Raw genomic sequence first — 25,194 nt, forward strand, 5'->3', positions numbered from 1 at the left:
GGCTCTGTGTGCCACGGGTGCCGTAGATTCACCCTCACGTCTTTACGGGATAATCCCATGGCATCGAAATCGAAACAGGATTTTTAAATTTTACTTTAACGGACAATCCTCTTGAGATTTGGGTCCCCTTCGTATGAGAACACTGGAAGTTCTGTAGCGCATGCAATCACACGAGATCCAATTTTTTAAAAGTATAAGCGGAGTCATTTTGTAGAAGCCACTCGGATGCTTGCTGCTAGACTAACGGTGGCTAAACGTCTGTGGAGATTCTCCGTCATCCAGGTCACCGTTGTCCCAAAGGTGAAACTGGGCTTTCTGGTTTTTTTCTTCCGAAGACGTTTCGCTTCTCATCCAAGAAGCTTCTTCGGCTCCGAAGAAGAACTGAACGGAGAACTCATAGAGAGGGTCTCCTCCGAGTGCCGTCGGCCAAAGAGTGTCGACTGGCGGCCCCTAGAGGGAGGGCCTTCTCTGTGGGGGCACCTACTATCTGGAATGAGCTCCCCCCGGGAGATACGGAGGATCCCGGACCTGCGCACTTTCCGCCGCGCTCTAAAGACCTTTCTATTTCAGCAAGCCGGCCTGGCCTGACCTTTCCCCCCCTTTAATTTTTTAATCTTTTAATTTTAAATTTAAATTGAATTTTAAATTTGCTCTAAATTTTGGGATGTTTTAAATTGTCCTGGGCTCAAATATTTAATTTGGTTTTAATTCTGCTGTTAACTTTTATATCTATGTGTTTTATTTTGTGCCTGTTCACCGCCCTGAGTCCTTCGGGAGTAGGGCGGTATACAAATTTGATCAAATAAATAAATAAATAAATAAACTGAAGAAGCTTCTTGGATGAGAAGAGAAACATCTTCAAAACCTGCCTCTTGAAAAAAAAGCACCTTTAGGACAACTGTGGCTCGTTTTTGTGTGGAACTGACCACAGGTGATGTGTTCACTGACCAAAGAGAACCTTTTAGATGGTCAGGGTTAGGGGTTAGGGTTTAGGGCACCGTGCTCGTCCAACCCCACCGGCTGACCAAGAGATACCTTCAAATGTCGCTCCAGGGTGGAAAGAAACCTCACGTTGTCCACCGCTTCCACGTGATGCTTGGAGAGTTCGGCGACCACCACCTGTAAGTTGTCCACGATCCCTGTGTTGGCAATTTCAAGCACCTGTAGGACCTTCTTGACTGTGGGCAGCTTCACCTGCTCCGTCAGGGCACTCAAGGTGGCATTTCTCTCCCGCCAGAGATCGATCTCCGCCAGCGGGCCGTTCCCCTGCAGGCGGGAGGAAGAAAGGAAGACCGGATGTCCTGAACGAGACTCTGAACCTTCGTCGTTGGAGGAGCTGGGCTCTTTTCCTTTCTGCGGACTCAGGGAATGAAATACAACGAAATAATGGAGGGCACCTTGTGGCTCGGTCAGTTTTACTGATGTTGATTGTGGTGGAATGTAGCCTGGATCCAGTGGTGGGATTCAAAAAATTTTACTACCGGTTCTGTGGGCGTGGCTTGGTGGGCATGGCAGGAGAAGGTTACTGCAAAATCCCCATTTCCTCTCGATCTGCTGGGACTCGGGAGGCAGAGAATAGATAGGGGTGGGGCCAGCCAGAGATGGTATTTACCGGTTCTCTGAACTACTCAAAATTTCCGCTACCGGTTCTCCAGAACTGGTTAAAACCTGCTGAAACCCACTTCTGTTGCTTGTATCTTTCAATTTATATAGTTTTTACTTGTTTCCTAATACGATTTGATAGCTTATTAGTAACCTTGACTATCACTAAGTGTTGTATCTTTTTATTCTTGATGAATGTACTTTATTAGCCTTATGTACACTGAGAGCATATGCACCAAAGACAAATAACTTGTGTGTCCAATCGCACTTGGCCAATAAAGAATTCTAATCTGTTCTGTTCTATTTTATTTTCCCTGCAGAATCTCTCCCAGCCCGCAGAGAAAGAAATGATGATCTGATTTCTTGTCTTAGCAGTTCTAGGATCCCTTCCGAGCTCAGGCACCAGAAAAAAACCTTGGACAGGAGATCTGGCAATTCCATTCCATCCCATCCCATCCCATCCCATCCCATCCCATCCCATCCCATCCCATCCCATCCCATCCCATCCCATCCCATCCCATCCCAATCCAATCCAATCCAATTCTAAAAAAAATAGATTCGGGGCTCTTCTGTGAAGAGATTACTGAAAAATGCCAACATTTAGGAAAGACGGGGCCGCCGAAATAGGAGGCCAGCTTGGACCCCATTACCTGAGGGACTTTTCTCTGGAGCTCTTCGTTTGCAGAAGAAATCAACACCAGCCAACCATTTGCAAGGCTTTCCAACGTTTCAACCACTTCCTGGTCGCTCGCCAGCTCATTCGCGTCCCCTTCTATGCTTAACGTCGGCATGTCTAACTTAATTTCCCCTGTTGGATTAAAAAAAAAAAAGAGGAGGTGGAGGAAACGCAGTTGAGCATCCTGTGACGTCTCTGGTGCGTAGGGAACACTTCACTCAGGCTGATGGGTGTCCATCTGGGTCAGGCCCACAGCACCCAGAGAGTTGTAGCACCACTTCTCGTTTTTTGGGAGAAGCTGAGGTTGAAGAGGGCAGTTATAGACGGTTCCCACAAGTCACAATTCACCTTCAATCTGCTGGATGGTCCTCTGAATGTGGCTCAGGAATTTCTGCATGTTCATCAAGAACTCATTCCTTAGATTTTGGTAACTATCAAACACCACCGGCTTCTTCAGCCCCTTTTGGGCAAGCTGCAAATCTTCCCCCTCGGCTTTCTCAGATTCCACATGCGTGCTGATCTCCTCCAGGCCGTACTGGTTGTGGGACATGGCGGGGAGATACACCTGCAACGACAGCATTTTCACAACTTTTGACAACCTTTCGTTGGAACTCTTCGCCTTCTCCCCCTCTCTAAATTCAGGTGTGGCGTCTACACAACCTTCCAACTGTTGCTAAGCTGTAACTTCCAGCAGCAGGAGAACCCAACAGCAAGGGATGCTGGGAGTCTTAGTCCGGCAACATCTGGAGAAGTTCTTCAGGTTTTAATGTCGGTCGTTGTTAGTTGCCAATAAAGGGCAGTGTATGAGAAAAGTTTCTTTTCTCTGGATGTTTGTTTATCTGAACCTACTAAAGTGACCTCTTTGGAGAAACACGGTGTAGGAGATGACCAGGCTAAGCCTCGAGGGTGGGGGTGGGGGCGGTGTCAAAGGAGTCATCAGTCTTGAATCCGTTCACGCTCACAAGAGTTCTAAATCCAGCCCACCCTGAATTCCATTGACTCTTATCTACCGCCAATTTGCTTTGACCGTTAGTAGCTCAGATTCTTGTAGAGAACTAAAGATGGCAATACATCTTTATCCTCATTTGAGCTGCCTGGATTTTCTGATTTCCCTGGCGCTTGACACTTGGGATAGGAATCCTGAGCTATGCAGAGACGACTGCCGACATCCTGATTTTTCACTACTGAGACTCCTACGAAGCCACCGTGAAGGCCTGAAGATAAAATCCAACCAACTAAAGCCTCTCACCAGAGCCAAGATCTGTTTGAGCATCAACAGAGTATTGCTGTTCAGGATTCCGTATTCCAAAACTTCGGGCAAGACGTCGTTGGCTTCGGCCAAGTCGTTGGGTTCCGACACCGTTTCTGGTGAAAGAGGAGAAAGATCCCTGAAGTAGATTCCTAACATCCAGATATCCTATCCTATCCTATCCTATCCTATCCTATCCTATCCTATCCTATCCTATCCTATCCTATCCTATCCTATTCTTTATTGTAAAGATACATTAACAGAATCTTGCACGTCTCAAGATACAACTCTCCTGATGTCCTTTTTACAGCCTGAGAAACTAATCCCTTTTGAGCCTCTTTTTCCACTCCTTATACAGCTCTGGGCTATGTAGTCTCTTATCTGATAATTCCCAGGCTCTTCACCCCATCTTCCACAGTCTTTCTCACATACCATTACAGAAGTTTAGCTTCATGATTATTGAATTGGATACTGACGGAGGGGGGGGGGCTTTATTAAGGAGGGAAATATAATTAAGGGATGAATATTTCATTTGCCAAGCAGAGGTCATGGAGGGGCTAATGAAATGGGAGTAAAAGAAAGACAAAGGGAACTTCTGGAATATGAAATATTTCCAACCGCTTAAAATACCTGCCGTCTCTCTCAGGAAAAAGACTGTGTCACTCTCCACAAAGTCTTCCGGGATATCATTCACCGCCATGTGGTAATAGAGATTATAAACTTCTTGCTTCACAATTTTCTGAAACGGGGAGAGAGAGATCAAATGGCTGTGCTTAGAAAGAAAATAAAAGGCATGTTCCAAATTTAGATTTGCCCAACAGATGCACTCGAAATGCAAGGACCAAAAGAACGGTTACGTTGGGAGCAGGAGAAGTGCTCTTGGCACAAAACTGTGAACTGTGTTACTTTTGTGCTGCTTTTCCCATCTGCTGATTTGCATTCAGAATTCGGTCTGCAAGAGATCAGACATGACCCCACCCCACCCTCCAAAAAAGGCAGTATTTTGAAAAACAACAATCCCGATTAAAAAAGAGAAAAGTTGTGGTTTAGGTAGGTAGGAAGAATTCCCACATCTGTGCTGATCAATTGCAGAATGGAGCAGGGGTGAAATCCAGCAGGTTCTGACAGGTTCTGAAGAACCGGTAGCGGAAATTTTGAGTAGTTCGGAGAACCAGCAAATATCACCTCTGGCTGGCCCCAGAGTGGGGAGGGAATGGAGATTTTGCAGTGTCCTTCCCCTGCCACGCCCATGCCACGCCCACCAAGCCACACTCACAGAACTGGTAGTAAAAAAAATTTGAATTTCACCACTGCAGTGGACCCTACAAAGAAACGATGGGGCTGACACTGAAACAGAGCAAAGGCGACTTACTTTGTACGTCCGAGTCTTTCGCCGCGACATGCCCAGTTCGCGTTCTATTTCCGCCATGCCTGACCTGACCGAGGCGTTGGAGAGGATCCCGCTCATGGTTTTTTCTCCTGCTTCATTTACGGACGTCCTGCTCCTCCAGCTTTTCCCTAAACGAGGGACATCCAAAGAAAGAAATCAGACATCACCACAAACAGGTCATTTCCTGACAGTTAGAACAATTTACTAGTGGAATGACTTGCCTCCAGAAATTGTGGGTGCTCCAACACTGGAGGTTTTTAAGAAGAGATTGGAAAGCCATTTCTCTGAAATGGTATACTGCATCGTCTCCTTGTACATGGAATTTTTTATTTTTGGGGGGCTTTAATTTATATGCCGCCCTTCTCCGGAGACTCAGGGCGGCTTACAATGCGTTAAGCAATAGCCTTCATCCTTTTGTATATTTATACAAAGTCAGCTTATTGCCCCCCACAATCTGGGTCCTCATTTTACCTACTTTTGAATGGATGGAAGGCTGAGTCAACCTTGAGCCTGGTGAGATTTGAACTTGCAGTAATTGCAGGCAGCAGATGGAATGCCATTTGCACAAGGGGGCACAGCGTGTGTGACATCCCTGGGAGGGGGGGAGCAGCGCCAGCCCCTCTCCTTCTGACTTCCAGGTGATCAGGAACACTAACAGAGTTGGAAGGGACCTTGGAGGCCATCTAATCCAACCCCCTGCTCACGCAGGAAACCTATACTAGGGATTCGAACCGCCGAACTGCCGACCTTTCTGATCGACAAGCTCAGCGTCTTAGCCACTGAGCCACCTAGTCAGGCTCAATATGTTATGTATAAATGTTTTTATTTTGGCTGTTCACCACCCTGAGTGCGAAAGGAGAAGGGCGGTATAGAAGTTTGAATAATAAATAAATAAATAAAAAAATATATATAATCTGGGCTGCAATACATTCGGAGGGATCCAAACAACTGAAAGGGATGCTACCTGCATTTTTTTCCACGTTTACAATGATATTAAATTTTGCGTGATAAAACACAAATGAAAATAAAGGCAGTAGGGAAATGGAGAGGGGGAGGGAAGACAAGAAAAGACCCTGATTTCCGCCCCCCCCCCCGAGGCTGGCGACCATTTACGCACTTGGTTCGCCGATGGAGGTTAAGGAAGACTCCCCCATTCTCTGCGAATATGTTTCATCCTCCTCTGTCCCTTCTTCATACGGCACATCTGTTTCCGGAAAACACAGAACAAAATATGAAGCATATGAAAACATTTCAACCAGAACATAGAATTGAATTGAACTAGGGAGTCCAAAGGGGGAAGGAGGGAGGGAGGGAGGCAGAGAGGCCCCAAGAGAGCATCCAAACCATATTTGGATTTATTAGACTGGACCACATGCAGAGTTCTCTTTTCAAAGGGAAATTCCGGAGAGACTTTTAGATATGGCTCTCCAGACCGAGTTACTAGTCCTCGTGTGATCAGCCTTGATCCCAAAGGAAACATGAAGGAAAAATGAAAGATTGAGGCTGCGCGTTGGGAGCCTCAGGGAGATAACATTTTGATGGCCCCCAAGTATATTTTATTGTCCCTTTGAATAAATTATATTATTATTGATCATCCTCGGTCTCCTACGGGCACTGTTGAATTTCCTCTTCTAGAATGTACAAAAGAAATTGTGATTTTCCTGACTGAACGGAGCAACATCAATGTTGCTGGCAGTGAGGTAACATTACTGGGTCCTGAGAGGGACCATGAGGAAAAAGCAACCCACTTATAAATAATGTATAATTTATCACAAAATGATAGATAGATAGATAGATAGATAGATAGATAGATAGATAGATAGATAGATAGATGAGGGAGAGAGAGAAGGAATAAAATCTGCCATTTCTAGTCAATTTGAGGAAATTAAGGCCATGTGGGTAATTGGGTGGACAGATGGAAGGACGGACAGACAGAGCAAGAAAGGGAATTAAATCTGCCATTTCTAGCCAATGGGAGGCCACCTGAGGAAACTGGGGCCATGTAGCTAGGTGAATAGCCAATGAAACAGCGGAGCTCCAAAGCTGGGCTACCAATCAGCTGTTTTGGCGGGAAAATTTCGGCTATAAAAAGGGCAGCAGGCGAGGGCATCTGTCACAGAGCTGAAGAGAAGAGAAGAGGACAGAAGAGGCAGGAAGAAAGGAAAAGAAGCCCTCAGGGGGTGAAGGAGCTGAAGCCACTTGCTGCCTCAGAGCCACCTGGAGCCCTGAAGAGGCCAGAAGGTCTGGAAGAGACTAAGGCAGTTGGCCTGAGTGGTGAAGGGAAGCCATTCCCCACTGACCATCTGGAGGAGCCAAAGCCATTCAGGCTCTGAAGAGGCCAGAAGACCCCGAGGGGCCAAAGAGCTGGAGGTTCAAAGAGTCCCAGAGCAGCAGCTCTGAGGGGCCATAGAGCTGAAGCCCCTCCAGAGACATTGGAGCTGGAAGCTGAAAAGGCCAGAAGGGTGGGAAGAGGCATATGAGGGGACCAAAGAGCTGGAGGTCCAGAGTCCCAGAGCAGCAGCTCTGAGGGGTCATAGAGCTGAAGCCCCTCCAGAGACATCTGAGCTGGAAGCTGAAAAGGCCAGAAGGGTGGGAAGAGGCATATGAGGGTCCTGAGGGGACCAAAGAGCTGGAGGTTCAAAGAGGCCCAGAGCAGCAGCTCTGAAGGGTCATAGAGCTGAAGCCCCTCCAGAGGCATCTGAGCTGGAAGCTGAAAAGGCCAGAAGGGGGTAGGAAGAGGCATATGAGGGTCCTGAGGGGACCAAAGAGCTGGAGGTCCAAAGAGGCCAGACTAGCTAGCTGCTGGAGTCACTGAGAAGTGAGCTGGGTGGCCATAGAAATTAAATAAAAACATGAATTAAAAAAGTCGACTCTTTTTTTTAAAGAGGTGCCAGCTGAGGAGGAGGAGGGGGCCAAGGAGCTGCAGCCCCCCCTCCCTCTGCAAAAGCCTTCCTCCTGGGAGGAAGAGGAGGAAAGCCAATCTCTGGGAAGAAGGGAGTGGCTTTCTTTGGGGAGGGGGTTGGTTTTTTTTTTTTTAGAGGGGGAGGGGCCTTTTCTCTGCAATGCAGCTATTGCAGCAGAAGCAAGGCGCTCTGCACGTGCTCAGGAGCCCGTCTCTAGCAAGCCACCGGGGGTGGGGTGGGCGGGGCGCGCACCGATCTCGACGTCGATCTCGTCGAGGCGCAGCTCCTGGCGGAAGAAGAGGCCGGCGGGCTGGCTGTCCTCGGCGCTGGAGCTCATGTTGAGGAAGTGGAGCAGCCGCTCCGTCTCCTCGCCGTCGTTGCGGTTCAGCAGCTCCTCGAAGGGAGTCGGGTCGGTGTGGCCCAGCGCGCGCTGCAGCCGCTCGCCCACCCACTGCACCCGCACGTCGTCCATCTCTCACCCCCGGACGCCTCGCTTGCTTGCTTGCTTGCCCGCCCGCTCGCCCGTCGGGCCAGCCAAACCCGCCCAACCGACGCCGCACGGTCGCCGGGGCAACGGAGGGCGGGGCGCGCGCGCGAGAAACCACGCCCCTTTCTCAGTGCAAGCTCCGCCCGCTCTCCCCTCCCTTACGAGCGCGAACTACATCTCCCGTCATGCATTGTTTTTACCTCAGCCGCTGAAAAAACCGAAAATTTTGTGAAAAAATCCTTGAAGGGGAAAAAAAAAAAAAAAGGCGCTCTGCACATGCCCCCGAGACAGGGCGCAGGTCTCAACCTGAGATTTTGGGGCTGGCCTTTTAAAAAAAGAAAATCCAAATTAACCTATCTTGAAATATCAATGACCCTCCTGGGGGACTCCCACATAAAAATTATTTTCCAGGTCTTGGTTGGGAGATATTTGCAAAAATGTAAAACGAGGCCATTTTCTGCCCCCTTTTTTTTTTCAATTAAAATTCATGTTATTTTCCAAAAAGAACGTCTGGGGTTCCTGTCATCATTTTCAATGGTTCCATAAATACATCTTCCAAGAAAGGGTCCGGTTTTTAACGTTTAATTTTGCACTGAAATGTGCAAATATTCCCAAATGTGAACCCTGCAGGCTCCCGTTATTTATTTATTAGTTCAATTTATATGCTGCCCTTCTCCAGAGACTCAGGGCGGCTTACAATGCGTTAAGCAATAGCCTTTTGTTATGGTCAAAAATGGTCTAAGCAGCCCATCGCTTGACCTTTGCTTCCTGCGGACCTAAAACTTGCAGCTCTTTGACCCCTTCTGAAGTTTCAGCCTGTTTATTGCCTCATCATCATCATTTTGACCCTCGGATAGTCCCATCAGCCCCTGGGGGGGGTCAATATTGACCGACCTGGAGAATCCTGGCCTAGCAGGATGATGCATTGGTCAAAACTTCATTCTCTTCTCATATGATGGACCAATATCCATTGTTATCAACTGAGGATTATGGGGTCAAGTACCCCAAACTCCAATGCCCATCATCCCCTGAGGCACATGTCAGGGCTCTCTTCTGCAAACGTCACCCAGGCAAATCTCATTCGTCTAAGCCAGAGATGGGCAACTATGGCCCTTTTGACTTGTGGACTTCAATTCCCAGAATTCCTGAGCTAACACGGCTGGCTCAGGAATTCTGGGAGTTGAAGTCCGCAAGTCATAAAAGGGCCATAGTTGCCCACCCCTGCCCTAAGCAAACACCCCCTTCTTTGCAAACCCCGATTCTACCGGAAAACCCATTCTCCAAATGTGCCAAACAGCTTTTATTGATTAGATTCCATTGGCACTTATTAAAAGTATTTACAGTAAAATACCTCCCCTTTAATACATGGAAAAAAAAAACACCAGCAAACCTACCCTTTTAAGAGGTATCTTCTTCGTAGCGAAAAAACAAGTATATTTTAACAGAAAATTGGCTTCAGGATCACATTAAACAGGAATCCAATTTTTGCAAGTGTCGTGGAAAAGGAGTGTGCAGTACCACAACTAAAGACAGCCTGGATTAATGCAGGCCGTTGTGGCAAAAGTTGTACACCAGGAGTGTCTAACCTCAGCAACTTTTAAGACTTGTGGACTTCGATTCCCAAAATTCCTCAGCCAGCAAGAAATTCCCAGAAGCATGACTGGCTGGGGAATTCTGGGAATCAAAGTCCACAAGTCTTAAACTGCCAAAGTTGGGACACCCATGCTGTGTAGGCTGTCAGAGCCAGCCAAACAGAAAAACATCATTATCCCGGGAAGGTTTTCTATAATCCCAGGATTTCCCCCACAGTAGAAGCTCTGGTAGATTTATCAGAGCTTTCAGAATAATTTCAGAGACAGTGATTCCGGGCTTCGGAAAGGAAACTCTCATATTGCCTATAATGCATCTTGTAAAATTTAAGAGTAGGGAGAGAGAAAAAAACACAGCCCAATATTCCTATGTCCCTCTGTAAGTCTCAAATAGCTTCTCAATCTCTCTTCCATTCAGAATTATAAAAAGAAGAGAGTGAAAGAGAGAGAGAAAAAAATAAGAGCCTGGCATTTTTATGAGCCTTTGTGAGCCTCAAACAGCTTTTCAATTTCTACTGAAAATGTGCAAAAAGTCACCCTTTGTGCAAAAGGGGGAAAACCTAAACCTATCTTTAAAGCCCGTCTTTTGGATCAAGACAGAAATCATAAGTGGTTTCCTAGAAATACACAATTTTATTCCTAGTGGCTGTCACCAAATTCCAGAAATATTAGCGATGAGAATCAGAGGAATTAATCAATCAGAGGAATAATCTGATGTGTCATTCCTTAAAAAAAAAAGAAAAAATTAAAAGGGGCTTCCTCCCAAGGAATTATACGAAGAAAGAATTTGTTAGAGAGAAAATAAATAGTTCTTGAAAACAGCTACGGCATGTTCATTCAGAAGCAGCAATCAAATAGTTCTGGTCAGTTTCAAAAATTAACCTAAAGGTGCTTACGAAAGGAAGAAAAACGCCTGCTCACAAAAGGTCCCACATTGGCCAAGTCCAAGTAAGAGGCGCTAAGAGTCTTTATAAAAATGATTTGGCTGCATTGTAAGGCAAAATCAGTGAGGGTCTTTGCTGCAGGGAGCTAAACAAGGATGACGTCAGCATACATGATTATTTTCAAACCACGCCCAACCGATTTACTGCCGAGAACAGCCAGACTTAGACGATGTACCGATCAAAATGTAAAGAAATGTCTTGGAAGGAAAAAGGGGTGAACTTGTAGCCGTCGCCTGTGTAAAACTTGTTCTGGAATTCCACCCTGAAATCAGAAAATAAAATAAACATGCTAAATTTGACCCCTGAGATATTTGGGCATCAAAACATTACTGTCAGGATTGCCATCATGTAGTAAAATGCACTGTTAAGTCTTTTCTTTCTAACTGACCAAGGTGGAACCGGCTGACAGTTACTTTCAAACCGAACATTTTCAGTGTCCTGAAAAGAAAGATTTCTATTTTTTCCCCCCGATAAAACTTAAATTTATTAAACATAATATTAAACATCTAATTCCCTTAGTCCTGCCTAATGTCTCTGTGTATTAACCCATACAGTTAACTCATATAGCGTGGCTGTAGTTTTATTACCAATCCTTCTAATTATCTTAACTCCCCTTTTTAATTGGTATTATTATTATTCTGTTGCTTTGCCTGTACACTGAGAGCTTCAAATTCATTGTGTGTCTAATCACTCTGGGCCAGAGGAGGGTTTCAGCAGGTTCTGACCAGTTCTGGAGAACCGGTAGCGGAAATATTGAGTAGTTTGGAGAACCGGTAGTAAAAATTCTGACTGGCCCTGTCCCCCCATCTATTCTCTGCCTCCCGAGTGCCAGCTGATCGGGAGGAAATGGGGATTTTGCAGTAACCTTCCCCTGGATTGGGGAGGGAATGGAGATTTTACAGTATCCTTCCCCTGCCACGCCCACCAAGCCACACCCACAGAACCGGAGGTAAAAAAGTGAAACCCACCACTGCTCTGGGCCAAATAAAAAATTCAATTCAATCTAAAGGTCTCAAAAACCGTGGACTAGAAACTTGTCCAGGAGGGTTAAAAAAAGCCACCTACCAATGGAGCCGTACGGCGTGCAGGAAAGCGGAGAGGCCCTCCATGACCAGGAGAATGAATACTGTGAGGACCATGAATAAGGCTGAAAGGGGGACCAGGAGTAAGATCCCGTAGGTGGCATCCATGTGAAGGCCAAGCTTCATGACCATTGCCCAGAGGACTTCTGATAACTCTAAATTAGAGACAGGCAGAGATACACGCATGTCACTCAAAAGCCCGCGAGACCCAATAAAAAGACTTTTAACCCTCTTGGCATTAGCGACTGAAAATGCCGCCACTTGCTCGAGACTGGATGACCGTTTGTCTGAAACGGCACAGGGGTTCCTGCCTGAGCAGGATGGGGGTGTGGGGGGGGGTGTTGAACTGATGACCTCCTAGGTCCCTTCCGACTTTGTTATTCTGATGCAACCATTAACAACCAGCGGCGAAATAATCTGACAGATTACTACATAATTTGGAATAAATGGTATGAATGGCTTGAAGGCTAGAAATAAAGAACCATAAATACAGGGGAGAATCTAAAAATGTAAAATATGTATAGAACGAATAGATAGAAATGTATAAAATTAAGGCTGTTAGAAAATACAATGTAACCGAAGAAAAAGGGACAGTGAAGAAAATGAAATAGTAAGAGAGATACGGGAGGAAAGATACAAAATGGAAAGTAGACCACTAAGAAACATTGTTTAAAAAAGTGGATATATTTATATGTTGTATGTTACGTGTTTGTAAGATTGTGTTATAAATAAAAAATTTAAAAATGTAAAAAAAAAAATAACCAGTGGCGAAGAACTTTTCTCTTGCTTGGTCTTCTTTGATTTCCACCTTTAAAACAAAATAAAGTCGGTCCTCGATTTCCCACCCCTCGTTTAGTGACCGTTCAAAAGTTACAACGGCACCGGGGGGAATAAAAAGTTACATCCTCGCACTCCCTGTAGCATCTTCACGGTCACAAGATCAAAATTTTGAGCTCCTCCGGCGTGTATTTACGACGGTTGTATTTCCAGAGGAAAACATGTTTGACATTAAGGGGGGGGGGGGTCCTCTCTCTCTCCGTCTGTCCCATTTTAAAGGCCCAGGTGGCGCTCAGGGCAAAATTCTGTTAGTCGTTTATTGACTATTATTGACTGGTCGTTCAAATCCCACGAGATACTTACGGGCGTGGGCTAAACTGAGGGCCCAGAGCCTCAGGTAGGAAGCGGTGTTGGAGATGCATCCCAGACAGTATTCGATGGACTGGATGGCCTGTTCCATCAACGCAGCTGCGAGGCTAAACTAAAGGACACGGCATGTTAAGTGGGACTGCAGCCCCGGTGCAAATTAAAAACCCACCACCTTCAACATTGTTGCCTGCGGCTTCGGGGAGATTAATCCCTTGGTAAGCAAGAAACCGCTGAAGCTGAATATATCACGTTTTTCTTTCATTCTTTAATTTCTTCACATCTAGTCATCGTCTTACAACTGTTCGTTTAGTGACCTAACGGCACTGAAAAAGTGTGACCTAGGACCGTGTTTCAGAGTTAGTGACCTTCAGTTTCCCCATTGGTGACATGATCAAAATTCAGCTGCTTGGCAACTGGTTCATATTTATGACGGTCGCAGTGTCCCCAGGTGTGTGTGTGAGACGTGATCCCCCTTTGCGACCATCGGATGAGTGAAATCAACGGGAAGCCAAGGATTCACTTCACAACCGGGTTGCTAACTTAACCACCGACGTGATTCACTTAACAACAGTGGCAAGAAAGGTCGTAAAATGGGGACAAAGCTCGCTTAACAACCGTCTGACTTAAACAACAGAAACGTTGGGCTCCATTGTGGTTGTAAGTTGAGGACTACCTGCATTTAACTACATTTGCATAGGTCTACATAACTAGTCCTGTGCTCTGGCATACTTAATCAAACGAATCGAAATGGCCCCTTTTCAATTAAAAGATTAAAAAAATTTTTTTTAAAAAAGAACAGGTTACCGCAAAGACTCGCAATGCCCACCTCTTCCTTGTCTTCAGTCTTATGCCTGTTGTTCGAAGGGCTGCTTCCTTCTTCCATTTCACAAGGTGTCAAGAGAGAAATCTCTTCTTCGCTCTCCTTCCGTACCAAGCGATAGCCTTTCTGGAGGTAGAGAAAAGGGAAAAAAAAGCTCTGCGGTTTTAGGGATATCTCTGAAGTGGATTCACGGATGCGTTTCTCAAACATCTTTCAGCAAACGATTATTAAGAGCCGTAGTGGCGCAGTGGGGTTAGAATGCAGCACTGCAGGGCTCACTCACTGCCCACTCCAGGAGTTCAATTCTGAGTGGCTCAAGGTTCTTTCTTTCTTTCTTTCTTTTTTTCTCCTTCCTTCCTTCCTTCCTTCCTTCCTTTCCTTCCTTCCTTTCCTTCCCTCCCTCCCTCCCTCCCTCCCAGTAGTTAGAATGCAATATTGCAAGCTAACTCTGCCAACTGCCAGGAGTTCGATCCTGATTGGCTCAAGGTTGACTCAGACTTCCGTCCTTCTGAGGTGGGTAAAATGAGGACCCAAATTGTTGGGGGCAATAGGCTGATTCTGTAAACCGCTTAGAGAGGGTTGGAAAGCACTGTGAAGCGGTATATAAGTCTAAGTGCTATTGCTATTGCTATTATTAAACATTTCCCAACTCTGCCAACAAGGCTAAATAGCTCAACATTTTAAGGGTCACCTCGAAACAACAAGGTGTAAGGCACACAACAAAACACACAACGTGCTTCAGGGCATTGTAGCCAGGTGTTAAGCCTATGCAAAGCCTCTTTCCCTTCAAATATAACCTTCTTTTTCCCCTCTATCAATTAGATTGGAGGCTCTCTACGCTGACTGAGAGCATCCTGGTATGCTGCAGGATGCAAGGGAAAAAGTATACAATGTACCTTCCTGATACTTACTCTGTAGGAGCCGAAGCTTTGGCTGCCATTGTTCAACCAGTACAAATAAAGCGGTTTCCCAAAAAACAGAACCAGGACAGACAGCACAGCCACAACCAACAGACATTTCTGAACCGCCATCTGTTTCGAAAGAGAGGAAGCCAAATTACACGGGTGGTTAAAAATGTTGGTTAGAAACTTAAAACTAGAAAAAGCCCTATGAAAGTTCTCTGCTGAATAGATTCTACATTTATTTTTTTTTTGCAAACAATTTTTTTATTGGTTTTTTTTTCTCCCCTCCCACCTTCAGCCACATCTTTCTTTTTTTTTTTTGCTAGTTTTTTTTTTTTTTTAAAATCTGCATTTCATATTTTAGCAGTTTTGACAAGGCTGCAATGTTTTCAGTGGTTCGCAAAAGCACTGGATCCTTTCTGCTTGTCTCCAAAATAAAAGTTATTAACTCACTAGATGAATACCCGTGCTCCACTACAAAAATATGTGATCGGGCTTGATAAATTGACACTTACAGCTTGGAAAATTAATGAGTAGTTACGACCGGCCTCTCCTCTCCCCTTTTCTCCCTCAGCCTTGCCCCACAGAAGCCTCTCCTCTCCTATCCCATTCTCTCCAGGGTTATTTTCAGGTTGGAAGGGGGAGTACAACATCTAACTAATTAGCATCAGAGCGTGTTAATCGTAATATAAGAAATACTAATGCTCTGATGGTCATTTCAAAAAAATTCTTTCTTAGTGAGCACCTAGAAGCCAAGAGGAACATACATGGCAAATTTCAAGTTTGTAGGCTTTGCGGTTCTAGAGATTTCGTGATTACGACGCGAGTGGTTTTTCTCTCTTATATAGATTTGCGTCCCAAAGCAATCAACTAAGCCCTCCTATATAACGAATTTTCTGCTGAACCATGTTAGGTTTCTTAAGGCCAGCCACAGGGAGCCTGAAAATCTACATTTTTAAACATTATGCCTAACCTTGTAGCAAGTCCCTAGGTTTAATTGATTTCTAATACAACACTTCAATTATTTCTCAAGGGGGTATAAAATTCAGACTCAAGTCTCCAACAATTTAAGAGTCACTGGACTCTTCTTGCAACCGTTTTGATTTATTTCAATTTAAGGCCCATTTATTTCAACGGAAGATAAAAGTATTTAAAAACAGAGAGAATTCGGATTTCATTTGTGGACCTTTCGGTTCTAAGGATGACCCACCTGTCCTGAGAAAAGGATTTGGTTCTTGTTATCGTGGAAGAGAAACATGTTAATAAACTGAAGCAGGATACTGGGAGCAGAACTGGAATTTTCAGCGCCGTAAGCCAGCCACTTAAAGATGATCATGAACACCAGATATCCAAAAATGGACAGAATGAACAGAAGTTGAGGAATGAACACTAAGTAAATATTGTACATCTTCCTGAAATGCCTGAAAGATGAAGAAAAGAAGGAAGAGTGACTTTATTTTTTGGCTTTAATTAAAAAAAAAAAACTCCCTTTGAGTGACTCTTAATTCAGGGTAGAATCAGGGCGAATGGACGGAACTGAGGGTTTACTGGCCAGATGCCCTTCCTGATGCCTACGCTGAGTTCACAGCAGATATTTTTTTCTCTGTGCCCTAGAAGAGAAACATCTGCCGCTACTTAGAATTGAACTCTCAACCTTCCCAGTGGGAGGCCAGCATCACCATTACTGTTCATCCTGGCCATACTCACACATAGTTAAAGCCCCCCAAGGAGATCCCAAAGACCATGTGCACCATTCCAATAATGATTGACATTTTCATTTTGAAGGAATTGAGGAAAGTCAGGCGATTGCTTGCAAGGCTCCACATCTGGAATGAAAGAGAAACAAGACAAGAAAAGATTCAAACCACGCCCACAAAATAAGCCACGCCCACAGAACCGGTAGTAAAAAAATTTAGAACCCACCCCTGGTCTACAGGTAGTTGTCGCTTAATTCATTTAGCGACCAAAGTTACAGTGGCACTGAAAGAAGTGATTAAGACCAGCTTTCGTATTGTCAACTATCACAGCATCCCTACAATTTGGGCACGTGGCAACCGTCCCACAATTACAACTGTATCAGTTGCATCCAACAAGGAAGAGAGCCGGGAATGTTACAAGTTGTGTTCGGATGTCTCGCTTTAACAATCACAGCAAAAAAAAGCTTGTAAAACCCAGTGCAGTCACGTGATGTTTAACAATAGCTTTTGCTATTCCTATTATGGTTGTTAAGTCAAGGACTCCTCGTATGTGGAAAGCTTTTCCTGCATGCAACAGCCCCAGAGACAAGTCAGTGCAGGCATCAACAGGCGGGAGGGAGGGCTGCAATTCTCCGGAGCTGCATCAAAGCCTCATAAATTCTGTCAGAGTGTCCTTGACAGGCTCAAGGGAAGTCACTCACCGGATCTATGCCGAAAGGGTAAGGGCCGGTGAAGACGCCAGTCGCATTTGGATTCAGAGCCACAAACGGATTCGTCAAGTCTGCCTTGCTAGAACAATTTCAAAAACGAAAGAAAACACGCACAACAGAATTGGAGGTTGAGAAGAGATGCTCTGGGCCCCTGAAATGTCTAAAGTTAGCCCTCCTTACACAAACAGAGCCAGGGTGGACAACTCTGGCAGGTTTACGACCTGTGGTGTGCAACTTCCAGAATTCCCCAGCCAGCCATGCCGTCCCAGGAATTCTGGGAGTTGCAGTCCAAAGTCCACAAGTCCAGGGGTGAAATGCTCCCGGTTCGGACCGGATCACCCGATCCGGTAGCAATGGCAGCAGGTGGTTCGGAGAACCGGTAGCAAAAATCCCTGCCCCCCCCATGCCCAGCTGAGCCGTGCGATCATCAGAGGCTGTTTTTTTACTTTTAAAAGCATTTTTTCTACCACCTCTTCAGCCAAAATGCTTTTGAAAGAAAAAAAAAAAAAGCCTCCAATGATTGCGTGGTTCAGCTGGGATCATCAGAGGCTTTTAAAAGCATTTTTTCTGCAATCTCTTCTGCCGAAGAGGTTGTAGAAAAAATGCTTTTAAAAGTAAAACAAAACAAAAAAAAGTTGGCCACACCCACCCAGTCACATTACCGCACCAACAGCAAGCCACGCCCACAGAACCGGTAGTAACAAATTTTACATTTCACCACTGCACAAGTCGTACAGTTGTCAGTTGTCATTGTTGCCTGTAACAATTCAGAGCCATTTCAGAAGACCTTAAGTGAACTGATCACTTGGAACTGACGTCCGCAGCAAAGAATGGTGAGCAGACTGGACCCTTCGAACCTCTCTGGATAAAGAGGAAGCTCGGAGATCACCCAGAATTGAAACCCTACGCAGGTTCACAGCCACAACTTACCTCCAATCCATCCCGGGCATTTGTGAAACATGCCATCCTGAGCTGAATATGACCAAAGATTTGGAAAAACAGTCGTTGTAGATCAGGCCGGTATAGATGGAGAACAAGCCCATCAGCATGATGATGTAGCGTCCTTGAAAAATCATCTTCATGATCTGTGGACAGAAAGAGGGAGGCTTCACCGTCACCAGAGGAGTCTCAAAGACGGGGATCTTCCTTACAAGAGAATCTATGACGCTCAAGGCTGAACTGGTGCTCTCTTGACATTTCATGACCTAACTAGGTAACATCATCAGTGCTAAAAGGGAGTGGGGTTTGCTCTCTTGCTTATGTACAAATGGCTTCCCCTGTTAATTTTGGTGGGCGTGTTATATTCTTCTTAGTAGTTCTTGATTAGACTATTTATTGTTTGTCTCAGTTGGTAGTTCCTTTATTGGGGCATTGATTTCAATAAACTTCATTTATGGGTCATGTCACATCTGCAAGAAAACCACTAAACTCAAGAAAGCACCAAAGATCCCATGGTCTTCCTTACAGATACAATGGTGAAAAATCAGGATTTTTTAAAAAAACCCATTTCGTTGTAAACATGATGACAGGAAAGGCTACTGAACTATTTTTTTTTTTTTCAAGCAGCAAATGAACCCGACGGGCACCAGCCGCACAAGAGTCCAGGTTTTCCATACCTCATCTTGAGATCTCATAAGCTTGGGGTGTTTTTCAAACAAAATCATGATGAGCGCGAAGAGGAACATCAGGAAGCCGTGTCCGCAGTCTCCGAACATCACGGCGAACAAGAAGGGGAAGGTGATGATGGTGAAGAGAGCTGTGAAATTCACATGTGTTTATTTATTGCAGTTACACCGTCAAGGGATTCTTCCCCAGGGTGCATAGCTGGCTGGGGAATTCTGGGAGTTGAAGTCCACAAGTCTTAAAAAGTTGCCGAGATTGGCCGCCTCTGCTTTACAGGAACACCGTTGACTCTTTCGCTAACACTACAAAACCCACTTGAGTTCACAAGGCCGCAGGAAAGGGAAGGCGGGACAAGAGGGTACAGGTGGAAAGAGCCCGGTTTAGAGCTGACACACCCAGTTGGGCTATTTTGCAAAAAGACTCACCAGGATTGACTTCCCTGTAGTTGCCAATCCCGTACACATCAACGATGTCCTGGAATCCCAAGGTGAATTTGTTGGTCCGGATCAGAGTCGGAGGCGTTTCTTTCGTCGGAATGGTGTTCATAAAGGAAGGGACAGAAGCGCCGCTTTCTCTCTGGTGGCAGAAGTAAACATACCCGTATTATTATGCGTGTGGTACCCAATTTAACGTTCTTTGTTGGAAGGGTGAACCTGCCCCCAAAAGAGCTGAAGCAGGGATGGTGTCAACCCTGAAGCGGTCCTGACCGAAGCCGTTTCGTCCGCTTCAGCGTTGCCACACTGGAGCGGAGGGTCGGGAGGGGGGGATGTCAGATAAGAGGGATTTTTGTAGCCAAAACAAAATACTTTCTCTTGGGAACCAAGGACATTCTCACACCTTGTTGGAAGAAGATGGAGTGATGCCACCCGGTTGTCGGACTGAACGATGATTGGACCATGGGACTGATTCGTTTTTGAGAAAGTAGAAAATCTTTTACTTTTAATGAGGTGAGAACCCCGGGAGTTTCCAGAGTCGTGCCAATATCGTATTTCCAAATAAAAGCAATGTTTGAGGAATTCAGCTGTCTCGGAGTCTTGCTAGCAATGGATCTGTTACTTAGAACCCTGACGTGTGAAGCAGGGATGGCTGGACTTACGGATCCTTCGTCCAGCGCCCGGCGCATGTTGGGGAGGTCTGCCAGGGGGCACCAGACCTCCGCAATGAGGCATTTGTTGGTGACGTCGAAGCTGCAGAGATTCAGCACGTGGTAAATGGCTTTCATCTTCTTCACCTGAACATCCCAGGTGTAGATCGATTCAGAAGCTTTGCACAGGACTTGCCGTAAATAGTCTTCTGTTTTGTGCAATACCTTTGGGGGTTTTGTTTTAAAAAAAAAAAACATATTTAGTAGAAAGGCAACGGTTATCCAAAAGGGAGCATTTGCAGGGCGAAGTAACTTTTAAAGTCGTTTTTCTTTTATTAGCTCTATTCTGGGGGATTTGCTTATTAGTTTTGCGGTGCCCAGCTGATAGCGGATCCAACAATCCGAAAGAAAAATATTCTTCTGCTGCAAGAAACCAAGTTTCTTAATGTCACACAGGCAAAAACAAGAGTCCTGAATTCAGTGCTATGCCTGAATTATCTCCAGGACGTTAAAAAAAAAAGGATCCTAAAAAGAGAGAACCAATCCACTTGGGAGAATGCAAATATTACCTCACAGGCCATGGGGACGAAAGCTCAAAACAAACACACTGCACAGCCACGTTAATTCCGTGAAACAACTGCCTCTTCTCCTAAAAAACACAAAGCTGGATTGTGACAGCAACTTTCAACTTACAATATGAAGATCCTGGATGCGAACGTGAAGCCCGTCCATCACCGTTCGTCGTTCCTCTGGACTGCTGGGATAGGGGTAGATGTGGCAGTGGTAGCTGTGACACAAAGAGAGTCATTGAAACAGCCAACCAAGATATTCCATAGGACCTCGCATCTTTCGACTGAAGCTACCATTTTTACTATACATGTAGTCCTTGACTAACAAGTGTTCATTTAGTGCAGTGTTTCTCAACCTTGGTAGCTTGAAGATGGGTGGACTTCAACTCCCAGAATCCCCCAGCCAGCAGCGCTGGCTGGGGGATTCTGAGAGTTGAAGTCCACCCATCTTCAAGCTTCCAAGATTGAGAAACACTGATTTAGTGACTGTTCAAAGGTACTCTGGCACTAAAAAAAGCGACTCATGACCATTTTTTTACATTTGAACAACTTCCTTCCCGCCCATCTTTACTTTTCAGAGCACTGTCTTAAAAATACGAGGGGGAAAAAAGCAGGATGGGGAAACTTGATTTGTCCTTACCAGTCACATATTTTCTTCACCTTTTGGCCAATTTGTTCCCCCCAGTAGGATATTAAAAACACAAACCACTTGGTCAGTTCTCCCTGGAAAACAAACAGGAACGGCTCACGTCAGCTTTGATTGACAGGGCTCAGCTGCCCTTTCTCAACCCAGCCGCCTTACTCACTGTATCAGGATCCTCCAAGCATTCTTCCACTTCAGAGTAAGAAACAATTGTATTTCCTCTGCACACCCGCCACAGCATTTTTTCAAACGCTTCAACTTTTGCTCGGTGAACTAAGCCAGATACAAATCTATATTAAAAGGGGAAAAGCGCCATTAAAATGATTTCAGGGAACTGTGAGAAACATGATTCACATTAGCTAGAGTCACAGTTATGCTTCATTACTACACCACTGGATGCTTCAAAACAACCCAAATTTATATGCAATTAATTAATTCATTGTCCCCATTATTTGCTAAGACTACCAGTATAAAACAAAGTTAAAGATGCTTTCCATGGCTATTCACCACCATTTGGTTACTTACCCGAGTTTGGCCTCGAGTCTGTGCATGCAGTTATACTCCACCAAAGGATCATGATCAAAAGATGGGAATTCTTCGTAACTGCTCTGTATGCAGGACTCAAGCTAAAATAAAGACCGTGGAAATTTTACGTCAAAAGGAAAAAAAAAAGCAAAGCAGTGGGGGGAAAGAAAAGAGACTGGAAACAAGGTATTTCTTGTTCGTGATTGTTCTTGTTTATGATTGTCTGCTGTCCATAGTCACTTGTTAAAGTAACTTAACATATTTTTAAAGTCAGTAAAATAAATACCTCGGTAGATCTTTGGATGAAGGACTGCGTGACCTTCAGCAGGTGGGTGTATTCTGTCAGCTCCAAAAGGTTTTTTCTCAACTTCTCCTTGTTTTTGGTCACTTCTCTCAACTCCACTTCCAGCTTCTGAAGTTGCTCCTACGACAGAGGGAAAAACAGCACATTCTCATTGTGATGATTTCTAACAGAAGCATCGTTCTTCCAAGCAGAAACCAAGACAATTGCTGCAGTTTAACAACACGACAGTGGAAATGTGGAGCTGTACGGATCTTAGAGTCGACCTAAAGCAGTGTTTCTCAATCTTGACAGATTTAAGAGGCCTGGATTTTAACTCCCAGAATTCCCCAGCTAGCTGCCAAGGCTGAGAAACACCAGCCTAAAGAATTCAAGAAACAGATTTTCTGTCATCTGGAACATCACGAGATCCCACATTTCCACAAGTTACCTGGATTTCCAACATCTGTTTAAGTGGAGGGGCAGAAGGGGTGATATTTCCTTCTGGAAGAGGGATGTCTGCTTTCTTTATTTCCTGTACTAGGTATCCTGGAAAAATGAAAAATAATTTCACTGAGGTAAAGCAACTGGCTTTAAAAGATTGTGCTCTGATACATTTCTCTGGGAAGTTTGTGCATCGTAAAGGATATTACGCATATTGAGGGCACTCTAAAATCAAGCCTTATCAGTTTTCCCTATTATATCATGAGAATTGAAGAAGCCCAGAATTTACATATCAATTCTCTGAATTTTAAATCAAACCCCAAAATGAAGAAGCAACCAAGGCATGGTGCCCAAAAGTTCACCAAACCTCCCGACCACCAGTTTTAATCCTCTGAAATGTGAAAGAACATCCAATGCAAGAAAGTAGCAATAAATCAAATGGATTGTAATATTCTTTCAAGCTTTAAATTGATAAGGACTTCATTCCCTTTTCCGTTCAAAATAACAAATCTGCGCTATATTTCACAATGGGTAAAACTTTACCTAAGAGGATCAGGGCTGCCGGTCGTTCCGCTTTCTCCAAACTTACCCAATATTCTTTCCATTTCTTCACACTTCTTCACTTCACCCACATATTTCCGCTGGAACAAGCTTGTATTGGAGTTGAGCTGGAAAGGCAAAATATTTTTTGTGGGTTTTTTTTGTTCTCGATAGAAACATCTATTGTCTAAGATTTTACAAGTTCAATTCCACAAGAAAAAAAAAAGCTGGTTCATGCCAATGCACTAAGCCAGAGTTTATTTGAACCATTACAATGGTTATAAACACATTGGAGACTCCCAAGCAGACCCTCCAAGAGAAGTTGGGAGGGGGGGGTTGCAAGGGACCCCTCCTCTGGCCCTCCCCATTGGCCCAGCACTGGGGCTGCTTTGGCCTCCCTAAGTAAGCCATGAAAAGCATATGGGGGATTTGGGAGCAGTCCCCCCCCCACCTCTGCCTAGCCTACCTGAGAGAAAAAGAATTATTCCTGTAAAGAATGTAGCCTGAGTGACTCCATATTTATCCTTTATATAACCTGAGTTAATCCTCTCTGATATTAAGCTGAGTGAGATACGAGAAGTGTGTATGACGCCTGTTTTGAGGAAGCAGATGTTTTGGTACATTCTAAGTTGGGTTAGGGCTGACCGAAGCTCCATTGAAATACCCAAATACAAAAAAACTTACATACCTCTACCCGTGAAAATCTACGAAAACATATATATATGTGTGTGTGTGTGTGTGTGTGTGTGTGTGTGTGTGTGTGTGTAGATCTTTGGTTATTTGGGTTTTCTCCCGCGTAAAATTGGAAGTGTCTTGGCCAAGACAAGGTACTTCCAATTTTACGCGGGAGAAAACCCAAATAACCAAAGACCTACATACAAACACCCACGAAAACCTCAGAAAACATATATATATATATATATATATACATATATATATGTATACATACACATACATATGTGTATATATATATATATATATATATATATGTTTTTCTTCTAGCCAGGTTTTCCCTAGAAGAAGGCTGGCTAGAAGAAGAAAAACACACATAGACCCTACGAAGAAGTAAGAAAATTGATATATATATATATATATATACATATATACAAACATAGACATACATAGACATACATACATACGTATGTATGTATGTATGTATGTATATATATATATATATATATATATATATATATATATATATTTGTTTATGTAAGTTTATTTATATATATATAAATGTAAGTTTATATTATATTATTTATATATATATAAATGTAAGTTTATATTTAAATGTAAGTATATATTATGTAAGTTTATTTATATATATATAAATAAAATAAATCTGCTTTTCATGGTCTCTGTTTCACTTTTTATGAGGTTTGCTGTTTTTTCTTTAAATCTCAACACTACCTCACAGGGTTGTGGTTGTTGTGGGAAAAACAGGAGTAAATAGCGACCCCTTAGTTCACCACCTGGAGTTTATTTACAAAATAAAGGGCCAATCGCCAGGAGGCCATGAGTTCGAGTCCCGCTTTAGCCATGAAAGGCGAGCAGGGTGACTTCTCTTGTCAGCCCGGCCCACCTCACAGGGTTGTTGTTGTGAGGAAAAAAGGAGGAGGAGGAAATACGTTTCCCGATATTAATGAATTTATAAAAGTAATTAAAAAAAGGGGATAGCAATCAATAATAATAATAGGAAATAACGGGCGGCCCCGGCCTTCCCTCAGCGGCCACTCACGTCTCTGAAGTGGGCCAGGCCTCGCTCGCCCAGGGCGCTGAGGCACTCGTAGGCCGAGCCGGCCTGCAGGAAGAGCTGCGCCAGGCACATGGCCTCGCTGCGGAAGAGGGAGCCCATGGCGGCCGTCACCGGGGCCCTCGACGCCGCCTGGCCGCTCGCCCGCCCCGCTCGCCCGCCATGGAGAGGCTGAGGCGCCGCTGAAACCGGCGATCCCCTCAGCGGAGGCGGCGAGAGGGGAGGGAGGGAGCGGCTTCCGGCTTCCCATCCGGAGCTGCGCCATTGGGTGGAAAAGGACCGCTCTGTCTCTTTCTCTCGATGGTTATAATGCCAACAGGGGGAGGAGGAGGAGTTTTCGATGGAACGGAAGTGCTGGTGCCAGAGCGGCAATTAACAGCCAAGAGGAGACCGGAGAAATTGCTGAAGGAGGTGCCGCGCCCCCTGGATTCGCCTCGTTTATGACACGTTCCCGTTATTATTATTTTAATGCCAAGTGTCCAATCTTGTGGACTTCAACCCCCAGAATTCCTTCCAACCAGTTAAAGTTTAAGTTTACT

At 44.7% G+C, this 25,194-nt stretch overlaps 2 protein-coding genes across 2 annotated transcripts in view; both read right to left on the bottom strand.

The window, feature by feature from the left end:
• The window catches only part of DNAH10 (dynein axonemal heavy chain 10), a 75,362-nt gene extending 67,070 nt beyond the window's left edge, over positions 1-8,292 (bottom strand). Inside the window, exons 1-10 of the mRNA XM_070951112.1 lie at positions 8,073-8,292; positions 7,218-7,620; positions 6,262-6,377; positions 6,035-6,121; positions 4,900-5,045; positions 4,158-4,266; positions 3,528-3,643; positions 2,627-2,843; positions 2,253-2,410; positions 1,036-1,266 (exon numbers count right to left, since the gene is read on the bottom strand). Of these exons, the coding sequence (XP_070807213.1) occupies positions 1,036-1,266; positions 2,253-2,410; positions 2,627-2,843; positions 3,528-3,643; positions 4,158-4,266; positions 4,900-5,045; positions 6,035-6,121; positions 6,262-6,377; positions 7,218-7,620; positions 8,073-8,292 (1,803 nt within the window). The remainder of the gene's footprint in view (positions 1-1,035; positions 1,267-2,252; positions 2,411-2,626; positions 2,844-3,527; positions 3,644-4,157; positions 4,267-4,899; positions 5,046-6,034; positions 6,122-6,261; positions 6,378-7,217; positions 7,621-8,072) is intronic.
• A 2,217-nt stretch (positions 8,293-10,509) lies between these two features.
• On the bottom strand, positions 10,510-24,843 carry ATP6V0A2 (ATPase H+ transporting V0 subunit a2). Its single transcript, XM_070950935.1, has 20 exons — positions 24,641-24,843; positions 22,955-23,033; positions 22,373-22,470; positions 21,928-22,065; positions 21,642-21,742; positions 21,280-21,406; positions 21,114-21,196; positions 20,598-20,691; positions 19,917-20,129; positions 19,246-19,396; positions 18,814-18,953; positions 18,128-18,282; positions 17,189-17,276; positions 16,498-16,616; positions 16,001-16,211; positions 14,800-14,919; positions 13,895-14,014; positions 13,063-13,180; positions 11,906-12,077; positions 10,510-11,102 (listed from the first exon to the last, which is right to left on the bottom strand). The coding sequence occupies exons 1-20, from the start codon at positions 24,755-24,757 to the stop codon at positions 11,003-11,005; spliced, it is 2,544 nt and encodes an 847-aa protein (XP_070807036.1). The 5' UTR covers positions 24,758-24,843; the 3' UTR covers positions 10,510-11,002.
• Positions 24,844-25,194: the final 351 nt, after the last annotated feature.

Source organism: Pituophis catenifer, unplaced genomic scaffold, assembly GCF_029215685.1.
Source record: "Pituophis catenifer annectens isolate HBS135680 unplaced genomic scaffold, rPitCat1.0.hap2 SCAF_10, whole genome shotgun sequence".
Lineage (NCBI taxonomy): Eukaryota > Metazoa > Chordata > Lepidosauria > Squamata > Colubridae > Pituophis > Pituophis catenifer.

Bases quoted from the DNA above. Each gene is read 5' to 3' on its own strand.
- ATP6V0A2 (XM_070950935.1), bottom strand. From the start codon at position 24,757: ATGGGCTCCCTCTTCCGCAGCGAGGCCATGTGCCTGGCGCAGCTCTTC. The intron at 18,283-18,813 runs GTATGGAAAACC...TTCTGTCCACAG, and splicing joins TTATGAGATCTCAAGATGAG to ATCATGAAGATGATTTTTCA. The intron at 13,181-13,894 runs GTGGGCATTGCG...CGTGTCCTTTAG, and splicing joins AGACTGAAGACAAGGAAGAG to TTTAGCCTCGCAGCTGCGTT.